The sequence below is a fragment of the Anser cygnoides genome, chromosome 2 (assembly GCF_040182565.1).
Source record: "Anser cygnoides isolate HZ-2024a breed goose chromosome 2, Taihu_goose_T2T_genome, whole genome shotgun sequence".
NCBI lineage: Eukaryota > Metazoa > Chordata > Aves > Anseriformes > Anatidae > Anser > Anser cygnoides.
In genome coordinates this window covers 24,982,504-24,996,593 of record NC_089874.1, presented here as the reverse complement: position 1 = coordinate 24,996,593, position 14,090 = coordinate 24,982,504, and the positions used below count along the sequence as shown (strand labels likewise).

The window sequence follows — 14,090 nt, the reverse complement described above, 5'->3', positions numbered from 1 at the left end:
CTACAGTTGGGCACCAGTCTGCCTACTAAACCCTGACAGTTCTCCCTCAAGTAAGGGAGAGTAAGGGAAATTAAAAACACAAACACTGAATGGATTTGGAGTGTAGCAAATGAAACTAAATGAAGAACAGGAATCCAGCGAGGACACTGAATAGACAACAATGAAAAGCACCCACCACACCTTGAACACATCCAATGAGTCAGTGAAAGAATCAGCAACCAACCAAAAACAGGCTTCACAGTTGTCAGGATTCCCCCAAGAAACTCCCACCTCTTTCAGGCTTGCGTGGCCATACTGGCCAGGGCCAGGAAGAGCTTGATGTGCAATGTCCCATGCCTCATGACTTAGTGAAAGACAAAATCCACTAAGTGCACTGCAATTTTGTCACAAATATTAGCTACGCATTCTAAAAAATCATTGATTCCATGGAACTACCCTACGTGAGGCATCCCTCAATGTCAAGTTTGTTGTCTGGAGTTTCAAGGTGGGTGGCGGTCGGTTGAGTTGGATGGTTTGAAATCATGTCTGAAAAGCTCATATACATGAAGGGACATTTATACATTATTCTAACTAACAGATCTTCCTTTATTACCTATAAAAATGTAATACTACATGTTTAACAAGATTTCATAATTCTAAATGCTGCACTACCTTGTTTGTAATGTTTGTCGTTTCTTGGTAGTATTCAACATCTCTTGAAAGAATAAAAGAATGAGAGCAATGTGTTTATAAAGAATTTCACAAATTTTAAAGTAAAACACACAGCTTTACATGAACGGTTACTTGGAACACTTCTAGTTGAATGTTGTACAAAGTTATAAGCATTAAAGGACTGATTAATACCTCGTGTAGTCAGAGGATACCCCAGTACTCCGAAGCTTATCCTGCAAATGAGCAATTTCTGTCATGTACCTCTCTTCACTTTCTTTCAGCTGTTGTTGGAAATAGGACCTGAGGTACTCCACTTCTTGAGCATGTTGTTCTTCAAGTTGTGTTTTAATGTTCTCTATCTCCTTCCAACAGTACTCATGAATTTTAGGATCTACATGTAGGTTATTTGAATAGGGAAAGGGAGGGAAAATAATTAAATTACAATAATATAAATTCATCTCCCTCCCAAACTATTACAAGTGATGGAACTGAAAAATTGCAGCAGTTAAAAGTTTTTCCTCGTACCATATCAATTACTTTGTCACAATCAATAACTTAGTCTTCCATTTTGCAAAATTAAATAAAACCTTCATCTTCCATTATTTGATAAGGGTAAAAGAAACTCTTACCAGTGAAAAACTGGTAAAGACCAAACCAAAGCTGCTTAATAGAACATTTTAGAGATTAAAGATTTTAGAGATTAAAGAAAATCATACTTATGTAAAATCTGCAAAAATCTCTTAAGCTTCAAGATGCTGTAAACTATGAGTCAGTTAAATTTTAAAGTTGTTCTCTCTCTGACACTCTCTGCCCCTGCCCTGCCCCCCTTTTGAATATACATACATTAAAACCAGTATATGCATCTTTTTACCCATTAGACCCTGTGAAGGGGCCTGAAGACATTCCTTTCTTGTTTCCAGATGGTTAGGTTCCTCTTCTTTCCTTCTCTCAGGTTCCAAAGATGATAACCATGGTTCTTTGACCTAAGAAATAAATAAATAAAAAGGACAGCTTGCATAGAGATAATGCAAAAATATTAACCTTATTTATAAACATATAAGAAAGGTTGGTGGCCAATACATGAAAGAATGTAACTGGCCTAACAAATACATTTCGTTTTACAGCCTGAATAATCAAGAACCCATTTATAACTAGTTGATCAGCCTGTCTAGAATGTCCACTATTAATCTCAAACTCTTCTCCCTGCATATAAACTGTTAGGCCATAATTCTTCTGGTTCCAGACACACGCACACACGCACACTGTTGTGCACTTGGGGCACAACAACCCCATGCAACGCTACAGGCTGGGGGAAGAGTGGCTGGAAAGCTGCCCAGTGGAAAAGGACCTGGGGTTATCGGTTGTCAGCTGGCTGAATATGAGCCAGCAGTGTGCCCAGGGGGCCAAGAAGGCCAACGGCGTCCTGCCTTGTATCAGGAATAGGGTAGCCAGCAGCACCAAGGAGGTGAGCTCTGGTGAGGCCGCACCTCGAGCACTGTGTTCAGTTTTGGGCCCCCCACTACAAGAAGGACATCGAGGCCCTGGGGCACGTCCAGAGAAGGGCTACGAAGCTGGTGAAGGGCCTGGAACACAAGTCCTGTGAGAAGCGCCTGAGGGAACTGGGGTTGTTAGTCTGGAGAAGAGAAGGCTCAGGGGAGACCTTAGCAAGTTGACAGTTATCTCAAATGAGGTGAGGTAGAGATCGGTCTCTTCTCCCAGGCACCAAGAGATAAGACAAAGGGAAAAAGGCCTCAAGTTGCAACAGGGGAGGTTTAGGTTGGATGTTTGGAGAAATTTATTTGCTGAAAGGTTTGTGTGGCATTGGAAGAGGCTGCCCAGGAAGTGGTTGAGTCACCATCCCCAGAGGTCTTCAAGGAACGTGTAGATTTAGAACTTAATAGCACAGTTAGTCCATAGTGGTGGACTTTGGTACTCTGTTAAAGGTTGGACTAGATGATCTTAGAGGTCTTTTCCAACCTGAATGATTCTGGGATTCTATAATATATATTTTAACATGTATGTCCATCAATACACATTACCTACAACAATCTTTAGATATAACTAGAGTACCTTATTTAATACATCAAAGTACCTAACTCCAAATTTACTGATAAGATTTGTCTTCCGGATTCCCAGCCCCCTGAGAGCAGTGTAAAAGTTTGAAGCAAGACAGGCTTACCTGGAGGAGGATGAGGTTAGGGAACGTTTAAACAAATTGGATGTGAGCAATTTGATTGGGACTAATGGAATGCACCATTGAGTGCTGAGGGAACTGATCTATGTCACTGCAAGGTCATTTTTGATTATCTTTCAGCAGCCACAGTGACTGGGGGAGGTTTCTGAAGACTTAAAAGCAAATGTCACTCCTACATTCAAGAGGAGAAAGAAGGAAGATGAGGAACTACAGGCCAGTCAGGCTCATTTTGATCTCCGGAAAGGTGATGAAGCAAATCATTCTGGAAACCACTTCTAAACACACAAAGCCAGAAAGATACTCCACTTGGGAGCATGGATTTATGAAAGGGAAATCATGCTTGACCAACCTGTCTACACTGCCTCCCATTAAATGCCCACAGACAAATCAATGAGGAATGGGGATGGTCAGACAGACTGAACACAGGCTGAACTACTGGGCTTAAAAGGTTGTGACTGGTGGCATGAAGTCCAGTTGGAAGGCAGTCACTAGTGTACCTAATGGGTCGCTACTGGGGCTAATACTGTTTAAACTTTTCAGTAACATCCTTGATGATGGGACAGAGCACACCCTCAGCAGGTTTGCAGACTATACAAAATTGTGAGGATTGGTTGATACACCGTATGGTTGTGCTACCATTCAGTGAGACCTCAACAGGCTAGACAGAGACATTGGCTGAAAGGAGCCTCATAAATTTCAGCAGAGAGAAATGCAAGGTCCTGTGCCTGGAGAGGAATAACCCCTCTGCACCAGGAACATGCAGGGGACTGACCAGCTAGAAAGTGGCTTTGGAACAAGGGACCTGGGGGCCTTGGTGTATAGCAAGTCGGACATAAGCCAGAAATGTTCCATTACAACAAGAGTCCAACAGCCCCTTGGACTGCATTAGAGAGTTGCCATCAGGATGAGGGAGGTGATCCTTTCTCTTTACTCAGCTTGTGAAACACATCTGGAAAGCTGGGTCCAGTGCTGTGCTATCTAGTATGAGAGAAAGGGGTGAGTCCAGATACAAACTAGGTGAGTAGAAGCAAAAAAAATAATTAAAAAAAAAAATCTCATGAGGAGATGGGGCTTGACGTAACGGTCTTACAAGGAAAGTCTGAGAGAGCTGGGTAGCCTGGAGAAGAGAAGGTTGTCCAATGAGGCTGCGTAGCCTCCAGCCTTGGAGACACTCAAAACCCCAAAACTTAAGTCTTAGGCAGCCTAGTCTAGCTAAGTCTGCTTTGTGCAGGGATCGGAATAGACAATCTCCAGAGGTGCCTTCCAACCTCAGCCAATCCACACTTCTGTCACATAGGCAGCAGCCTACTCCAATTTATCTAACCATGGCACTGCTATGCCACTCAACCAGGATGCATAAACGCAATTTCAAATACATTCTTTCCCTGATCCAGGAGGAATTCATGCAAGAGAGACAACTCAAAGGCCTATACACTCCAACATCATAAAAAGTGTACCTGTTTACAATCCTTCATCAACTGTGTTTGAAGTGCTGTCAGCCTACTATATTCTTCCATTATCTTGTGCAGAAGTGCTTCCATATGTTCTTGCAAAGCTAAATTACATAGATGATCAGGAAATTAACAAAAGTTGAAATTGAACATTCAAGCATAAATTTTAATACAATGTATTGTTCACAAGTTCTTCACTGAAGACTTATCCAATAAGCATTACATAGTGATAGCACCTCCAAGTTTTAGAATACACTTTTATATAATGTTGATTTTTTTTTGTATGTCTGCCTGCTTCTTCTACAGAAGAAGAAAAAAATAATCACTTTTTTCAACAATTTCCACTATAATGAAAACAGCACAAGAAAATACAAGAAAAGTTGTTCAGAATAGTGAGGAAATCTATAAAGCAGCTATTTAGGCACATGAAATAGCACCTGAACAACTAATGGTATAATTGTCAGTCTTGAATTTTAATTTTTTTTTAAACCAATATGATAGTAGAATGACATTACCGTGAGCCTGACCTCTGTGTCTTGGTGATTCTACATTCAGTTTTTCTTTCTCATCAGCAGGTCTATGGAAAATATCTTGTTCCCTATGATCAGATTCTATAACAGTTGAAGATTGTTCATTCCAGTTATCACACAAATCCTGCAAAATGAATGAAACAAAGAAAAAAAATGAAGAATTGTTTATTAATGTAGCAGTGATAATTCACAGAGAAAAATGGTGACAAGAAATTATTATTTTATATTATCTTCTGTAAAAATGATGGCATAAGATGTTCCTAGACAACCTTTAAAACTCCTGGTAAAAGAAACATGTATGAAAAGACTTTCCAGCTAAAACATAAATATGTATATTTTGGCACAGCCATTTAAGTTCATGCTTTTAAGTATTAAAATTTTGCATAGTAAGGTTTCCTTTATCAATGCTGAAAGAAAATTTACATTGTAAATGCTTCTTGCTTGTAAATTTTGTAATTGTAAATTGTTTCTTTCTCATTGTAAATGTTTCTTTCTGGTTAACTGCAGTTTTACTTGGAAAAAGGATTCCCTATGGCAGAAATTTATATCTTCTCAGAGCTTACCATTCATCTTGTTGTTAAATATTCAGTAAATGTAATGGCAGCAGAAAAATGCAAGCAAATCATAAAAAGAATGCCTCACATTTGTTGGTTCTATGTGGCCAGCAAAATAGCCACCATATTTACAAAGAGTAGGTGAACAGAAAATTTATGTATTTGCTTTCAGAAGATATATGATACTTGAAGAGAAACTTAGCCTGCCCAAGGCAAATGATGGGATTCCTTATATAAACATTTTGGAATCAAAAGACACTAAATTCAATTTACAAAAATAAAATCGTAATTTTTCCAAAAGTTCAACGTGGAATCGTATAGTTTGACAGTGTTCTTCCTAGCTCTGAAATAATGCCAAAGAATTTCATCCACCTGCTACTTTCTGTGAGCTGTCATGAAGTCCTGCTTAATCCCCACCATGGTGGCTCTCAAGTAGAATAATTCCACTAACTCTGATATCCACTTTTCAAAAAAGGTGTTGAAAATATGCCAGCAAAGAAAGAAAAGAAATCCCACCAAACACAACAACTGAATGTATTAATGATTAGAAAATTGTGGCATATAGTGTTTATGAATATAGCTTAATTTATCCAGAAATAAGTAGTCTTCAAAAAATATATGGCAAAATAGCGTCATTAGTGGCTGATACTAGAATACAGACTAAAAACAATCCTGAATTTTTGATCATAATATTTAGCTACTGAAAACAATATAGACAGCAATTCTGATGTACTTCTAAAACACTTGAAGTCTTTGAAAGATATTCTGCAGCTAAGAAATGACTTATTGTTGATATGAGAGGGTGATGTCCTTTGTGTTAACATGTGTGATGTCTGACAGCTATTTAGTCAAAAAACTTACAGTCTAAAACTTTTTTCCAAAGGCAAATATACTTGGCAAATATAATTAGCAGATAAAAAAAAAAAAAAAAAAAAAAAACAAAAAAAAGGAAGATTAAGAGACAAGGACATGAAATAGTTTAGAAAAAAAAGCAAAAACCCTTGCAACCTTATTTTAGAAGATCAGTCTGTATCTAGAGATCAAGGCAAAGAGAAGAGCTGCAAAGAAAACCTGTTGAAGATGATGCAAAAAGCAGGGTCAGCTAGAGCAGGCTAAAGATGCAGAAAAACATGGTGACTCACTGTACACATAATTCTTCATTTACAAAAGTTCCATTTAAAAAAAGGCTTTTTGTTAAGTCTTACCTGTGTGAGCCTAGAACATTCCACAGTTACAGCTTCATTCAGCTTTTCTATAAGTTTCTGAGTAGACGTGACTTCATCATCTATGAACACAAATTATTGATATTATTTTTAAATACTTGATACACAACAATTTTTCAAAGGCCTAATTCCCTGCGTCAGTGAGACTACCTCCTCTTAGAAATGCACAGTTTTTTGTTCCCTCTTTCTTGTTCCATCACAGAGATAGATTCAATTATTAGAGTAAAACTGCATGTTCAACAGGAATAAGGGATAAGAAATGGCTTCATGTGTCAGTGAGCTCTAGAAAGATCAAACTTTACTTAAATATACTGGGGGGCAAAGAAGTTATTATGCCAAAAATATCACAAAAGGGCATATCATGGAGTGACAGAAAATGTAGTGATGGAAAAGCAACGAGATAACATAAAAGCTGACTGAGGCAGAAATGCAAAGAACAATATTCCTGAAAGTTGTATCAAAGAAGCTTACTTAATGGGGGCAGGAAGCCAAAGCAGAAATTGAATGAAAGAAGCTAAAAAATATTTTGTTAATGCATTTGTTTAATATTGTAGTAAGGAATTCAAACTGATAGATGAATCTATCATATAGTTCTTTGGAATTAATTGACCTAATACGAATTATGAGCTATACAGCAAAACATGAGCTGCAATACTTTCCATTCCTTTTCTCTCTCCCTCTCTTGCTATGTATACACACACATTTTATTTTTTAAGTAAGCAACAGACTAATTATAATGGGGAAATAATTTGGCACAAAACCACTTCAAAATGTTCTATAAAAATAATTTGTTGTACAGCTACATACACTTCCCCCCAGATTCCTGTGCTTTTTTTTCTATTAAAGATACTATTTTTCATTCCAAGAGCTTTTCTCCTGTAATTTTGGTCGTTACCTGCTTGCTGAATTTTCAAGGTCTGGAGCTCCAGCTGATGCATTTTTTTAAGATCATTCATCTCTTGTAGATGACTATGTGCAAGCTCCTCTTTAAGACTGCAAAGTGCACTCTCTTTTTCTGCTTTCAGGTACTCACGAACCTGATCTACATGAGCTGAATAAACCAGGGACAGGCAAATGCGCTGTGCTTCCATCTGTAGCTGTAAATCAGTCTTTGAATAAAAACAGACATTTTACAAAGAGTAAGAAACAAGAAAACAAGAAATGTCCAGTCTTTGTGAATTTCAGGAATTAATATGTTGAATGGAATGTTGCATATATGTTACACATTAAATAAAAGTTTAAATATACACATTTTAAAAACTTAAATCATAACAAAATAGTAAGACACTTCTTTAACTTAAAATAAAATAAACAAACTAAATGACAAAACACAATATTCTTCAGTTTCTGCCTTTGGAAAAACAGCTGCAAGCACAATGACCTTTAAACATTGCACTTAATATTGAGAACACATATCCTTACAGTTACCATATGGTTGGGAATTTGAATGCTTCAGATCATCTCAGTGCAGACTATGTTCTATGGAGTCATTACAGCAAATTACATTTGCAAACTGTATTTTTGTCTTTTGAGGCACTTTATTTTCAGGGGTGGATAGGTGCCAAAGAGGACACTGTCTGCTTACTGATTTCCAATGAAACTTCCCTGAAGAGAGGCATCTTAAATAGCACACACATCAACCAGATGAGAATTTGCTCAATCTATCTGTGGACATGGGCAAATTTAAAATAAATAAATAAATAAATAACTGAACTAAGTAGGCCCTGCCTTGAGTAGGGTTTGGACCAGATAACCTCCAGATGTCTCTTCCAAATTACATTATTCTGTGACTCAAAAAAAGCCTTGAGTGTCTGAAAAATAGCTTCTGCTACTATGGATATTGGTGATGTTAATTGCCTTGGGAAACAAATTTCCAAATAACTTCAACTGCTTCAGCAAGACTGACTACCAGTGCTTGAAGATTAAAAACAGGTATCACACAGAAAACATTGCCTTTACATTTGTTGAATTCTCAGATGACTGAGGACCAGAGTACTTTGACTTAACTGAATACCAAACTTCGGATCAGTTAAGACCATCTTCCCATGTCCTTTAGAAATCCGCATCTCTTCTTACACTCACATCCAAGAAGTGATAACCACACATACACAAAAATTTTGATAGTGGAATATTAGTATTTCATAAGTTTGGTAAAAGATGACTGTAGAAGTAAAGAGTCTCATTCTCTCCTTATACTGTTTACCTGAGAATTTACAGTACTGAAAATCTAATCCCAGAGGAAACAATGTGTCCTGCATAAATTTTCATCTCAAGTAATTAAGGTAAATGCTATATCAAAAGATGAAGTGCTCTAGATGTCTTCTCCTCCTTACTTTTTTGTTGTTGATGATTTAATTAAATGCAAACAAAGGGTATTTCTTTCACTGAAAAATAGCATCCTTATACACGTTGACTATGGCTACAAGGTCTGGTCATTCATGCAATCACTTTCAACCATTGGCCACTTTCTGCCACTCACCCATCACAATGCAAATGCACTTTAAAGCAGCTAAAAGGAAAAATATGATACAAATATCCAAGGGCAAGCTCCTAGAAATTTTTGTAGGTAGGTTCTTTACAGTTTTATGTAACATACCTGTTCTGATTTTAATGTATTCACTTGCTGCTGAAGATTAGTATTTTCACTCTGTGTACTGGCTATTAGCGATGTTTCATCTGGCAGCCTGTCTGTCATCTCATGCAAATGTTCTACAAGAGATGGCTGCTCTGGTTTCAACATTTGCTGAATTTCCTTTCCTTTTGTTACCTGATGACTGGTATCTTTACCTGAACCCAGATTTTCTCTTACATTGACTTCATTGCTAGGCCCAGATGTTTTAGTTCTATTCTCAGATGCTGGAGTAGCAGTCTTTACGGCTTTTCCTTTAAAGCATTTTGTCTTAGGTCCAGTACTACTAATACTTCCTCTCTGAGCATGGCTAATTATATCTTCTAGTTCTTTACATTTTGCTAGAACTTGTTCTTTCTCATCTTTTAAGGATTTAACTTCTTCATTTAAACAACAAATTTCACTGTGCTTTGACTTTAACTGTTCAGAAAGATCAGAAAGTCTAAGGGATAATTCCAGGTTCTCACGTTGGGTAACCTCAAGCTTTTCCATAAGTTCTGTCGCATCTTTCTCAACAACTTCTCCAGTCTCAAGTGTGTCTGCCCTGGACATCTTTTCTTTACTCCCTTCAAAACCAGCAGTTCTAGTTTTAAATACAACTGGTCTATTGCTTTGCAAGTGCTGAAGTTCTTCGCTCAAAGCTTTGAGTTTGACTTTATATTCAGCTTCCTGCTTAGTGTTGTTCTCTTCTAACTCAATTTTTGCCTTCAGAAGGCTTGCACACTCTTTCTGCAGCTTTTTATAATTAGCTTCAAGTTCTTTCTCAGTAGACAAAAATGCACTCTTCTGCCTTTCAGTATCCTCTTGGAGTTGATTGTTTTGTTTTTTGAGTTGCTCATTTTCAGCAATCAGATTTTCTATTCTTTTTTGCACATCCACATTTTCTGACTTAGAACTAATACTGTCATTAACAATGTCACTTGCTTCAGAGACTACCAACATGTTTTTTAGTTTCTCTTCCAGAGTTTTGTTTTCCCCCTGAAGAAGGTTATTTTGTGTTTCAAGTTCTGAACATTTGTTTTGAAGGCTATCTTCTGTCTCCCTCATTTGTTTCTGCATCAATTCAGTTTTAAGCTGCAGCTCTTGAATTTCTTGTTCAAGAGTACCTTTTTCTTTTTCTTCTTGCCTAAGCACTTCAATTTCCTTCTGCAGCTCATGAATTTGAAGGGTCATTTCTTCAGATTTAGAATTTACAATAGACTGCTGTAAATCTTTTAATTTTGAAATCTCTAATATCAACTGATTTTGCTTTGTGATTAAGTTGTCCTTTTCAAGCTGCATGACTTCTATCTTTTGACTCATTTCTTTTTGTATACCATCTACCTGCTGTTTATGGTGCATATTCAAGTTATCTTTAAGGCTTTCCATGTTCACCATGTGCTCTTTTTGCAAGTCTTCTTTAAGTTTGGAAAGTTCCTCTTCATGACTAAACAGAAGCTTTGTCCTCAGTCTCTCTAATTCTGCTTCTTGAGACTCTGCCATCCTGTCTAAAACTGCATCCTTCTCCCGTTCAAGCATTTCAAGTTTTATTTTGTAATTTGTAACTTCTGCGTCATGTTTTAATTCCAATTCCTTCCTAAATTCAGAGGCAGAAGCCAGCTGAGTTTTTAGATCTTCAATCACAAACTGGTATTTTTCAGCTTCATTCAACCTACATTCCATATCCATTATAGTTTGTTTGGCTCTTTGAACCTGCTCTCTTGAAAAGTTCAGTTCTTGGAAAAGATCTTCAATTTTAGTTTGTTGAAGAGACTTCTCTGCTGAAATTACTTCCATCTGTTGTGACAATTCTTGCTTTATTTTTTCCCTTTCATTATCAGCATCTTGCAACTTCACATTCAATTCATTAATTTTAATATTCATTAAATGCATTTGATCTTTATTAACATTATCATTCAAACACAGACTTGAAGTTTTCTCCAATTCTACTTTTTGTTGTGAAAGACGCTGTTCAATTTCCATTGCATGTTGCTTAATTAATTCTTGCTTCATTTGGACAATCTGTTGGCCATGCATTTCGTCTAATTCAGCCTGAAGTTGTGCCAGTCTCCTTTGTGTTTCCAATTCCATTCTTTGCACAATGTCAGCCTCGGTCTGGCTGTCTTTATAACATCGTTTCTGCAGTTCTTCCACAGTCCCCATTAATTGTTTTATTTCATCAGAACATTGTCTTTCTTTCTGTTTGTAGGTGGTAAGTTCAACTCTCATGTTACTTATCTCCTGGTTCTTTAGTGAAATCTGTTCTTTTAATTCTTCGTGTAATTTACTGACATCTGATAATTTTTCCTTAAGCTGAAATGAATTTTTTTCTTCTTCTCCAAGTTTTGCTTCCAGCTCTTCAACTAATGCTTCTTTTTCTTGTAGTCTACTCATATCTTCACCCTCGTTTTTGTGCTTTTCCTTAAAAATGAGCAAAAACATTTTTATTTTTAGTTCATTTCCTAAACACATTAGAACATTTATACATTTAGCTATTTAAACACAATGCCTTTCTTGAGAATATCATAGAATAATGATCATTTATAAAAACTAAATAAGTTATTTCTTGCCCTCTTTTGGAGGTTTTCTGTACATTTGGGATATGTGACTTCTCCCCTTTGCTCTCCAAAGGAGAGAAAAAATCACAACAAAAATCATTTCCTTTTTTTTTCTAGTTGTTCTCTGATATTTCAGAAGATATTTGGCACAATCTACTGAAAACTTTGTATTTTCTCACTTTTAATGACCTTTTTTTTTTTATTTTAAGTACTTCTAAGAAGTCTACCATTATGGACAATATAAAATGTACGTGAAGAAATTCTTTCCTCAAGACAGAAAAGGTTGTTCAGGCAGGTTCTTATTTTTTATCTAACAAAATGATATCACTTTATAAAGACATTCTAATTTTCAGGATAGTTTCATCAATTGAAAATATTTCTGCAATTTTAAAAAAAATGATGAATAATATTGACATAAGCACCTCAGCTCTAAATTATATGCATATTATGCATTTAATATCAACAGATAAGTCAACACGTGGTCTTACACAGATTTAAAAACTGTGTATGCATTACATGCAGCACACTCATAATCCGTGCTCTGAGCCTTACATTTCAAAGGAACTACAAAATCATAAAAAGAAACATGAATAACAAAAGAGATATTTTCTAATAAGGAACATACCACTTCATATGTTTTGATTTTATCATGAAGATGTGCAATCTGCACTTGAAATTCTTCATTCTTCTTCTGGTAATTCTTCAGCAGACATTCTTGTTCTTCTAGCTGTTGTTGATGTGAGAGTATCTGTTGCTTGGCTTGTAATAAATCAGCAGCTGTGCAACTATGGCTGGTGTTCCTTAGGGCTTCACTTGCCTGTAACTTACATGTTAAAAACAAACAAACAAACAAACAAACAAATGTATGAAATGTTTCAGAAACAGCTTGCACTACAGAAAGAGACAGCTATGGTCTTCAATTTTATGTTCCACTTCACAAGCACAGACAATCACAAAATTCTATAACTTCTCCTAGGAGGAACTGAAATACTGCTATTTTGTTGGAAGACTGATAAATAAAAAATATTTTAAATTAAATTGTTTTATGGTGAGCTAATACAGTACAGCAGTGTCTCAGAAAAATCTCTAAATAGTAAGATGAACTAGTTGTAATTACTGGTTCACGAATCCAATTTTAATTAATTAGCTAGGTAATTAAGAACACCACAAGAGGCAGATTTTATCCAAAAATACAGGGCTGAAGCATGAAATGGTGGCCCACCAAACTGATGGCTTGCTGTTTTGATTGGAAAGGTAACTCTTTGGATTTCAGCCCAAATCTTTGAGAACAGTAATTACATGAGTGTTTTTCTCCCTAAGATAATTGCCATCATACAGTATTTATCAGCAGCTATCACTACACATTAGGAAAGAAAACAGACTAATCTCTATTGTTTTATAGTGAATTAGTACAATAAACCAGCTACTATAATGATAACTGTAGGACTGTTAAATTGACTGCAGATAATATACAGGTCCCTATACCAAGGGACCAAATCTTCAAAAATGCAAAAGCATAAAATTCTGCATTTCTGCAGGAAGCAGCTATTTACAGATCCTCCAAAGTGACATGAGTTTTCAAACCCAAATAAGCATTGTTAGTGCTGTAACTTACGTGCTGAAACTGAATTTGCAGTTTTTGGCTTTGTTCTGTAAGCTCCAAAAACTCCCTCATAGTTTCATCCTTTTCTTTCCGTGCTTGCTGTAGGTTAGTAGTGAGCTGAGTGATAATATCATCTCTTTTTTTGATAGCAGCTTCAAATTCTTGCAGCTACAAAAAAATAAAATTTAAACAATTAATACACATCAAAGCCACAGACAGAAAAAATACTAACTTGTTCTAGTTAAACAGGAATACGTGCTCCCTAACATCTCTTAAAAAGATGTCACGCAGACATACTGGAAAATTGTTTTCACAAACTCTTATTTGTAAGCATTTCAGTGACATTTTTTGTCTTCATACAACAGTGTACAAGTTCTCCATAAATATACTTATCAAAAAAACAAAATCGGAACTTTTAAGAAGATTAAATATAGAATTTGCTTTTAAACTAAAGAGTGTGGCCATGTAAACCATACCATCATGATAGAAGTCAGGATACCCAATTATAAAGCATCAGCAATTTTGTCCAACTATTCTTGTCCACACATTTTTCACACAATAAATGCAAGTTACGTCACCTGTCACAAAGTGCAATAAATTGCATTGATTATATTAAAGGTATATAATAGACACTGTGTGGTAACTTACATTGCAGACCTTATTCATAACAACATAAAAAATCAGCTCAGGTTGCAAAACTGATGCAGTGTATTTCACA

The 14,090-nt window shown here is 36.2% G+C and overlaps 1 protein-coding gene across 11 annotated transcripts in view; it reads right to left on the bottom strand.

The window, feature by feature from the left end:
• Positions 1-14,090, bottom strand: part of AKAP9 (A-kinase anchoring protein 9) — a 109,785-nt gene that overhangs the window by 56,188 nt on the left and 39,507 nt on the right. For 10 of the 11 annotated variants that reach the window (XM_066991700.1, XM_066991702.1, XM_048077500.2 and 7 more), the window contains 9 exons: positions 13,385-13,540; positions 12,395-12,592; positions 9,200-11,632; positions 7,499-7,712; positions 6,586-6,665; positions 4,812-4,950; positions 4,303-4,400; positions 1,523-1,634; positions 844-1,042 (listed from right to left, as the gene is read on the bottom strand). In XM_066991700.1, coding sequence (XP_066847801.1) covers positions 844-1,042; positions 1,523-1,634; positions 4,303-4,400; positions 4,812-4,950; positions 6,586-6,665; positions 7,499-7,712; positions 9,200-11,632; positions 12,395-12,592; positions 13,385-13,540 — 3,629 coding nt within the window. The remainder of the gene's footprint in view (positions 1-843; positions 1,043-1,522; positions 1,635-4,302; positions 4,401-4,811; positions 4,951-6,585; positions 6,666-7,498; positions 7,713-9,199; positions 11,633-12,394; positions 12,593-13,384; positions 13,541-14,090) is intronic. The other variant, XM_048077502.2, reaches the window with a different exon arrangement.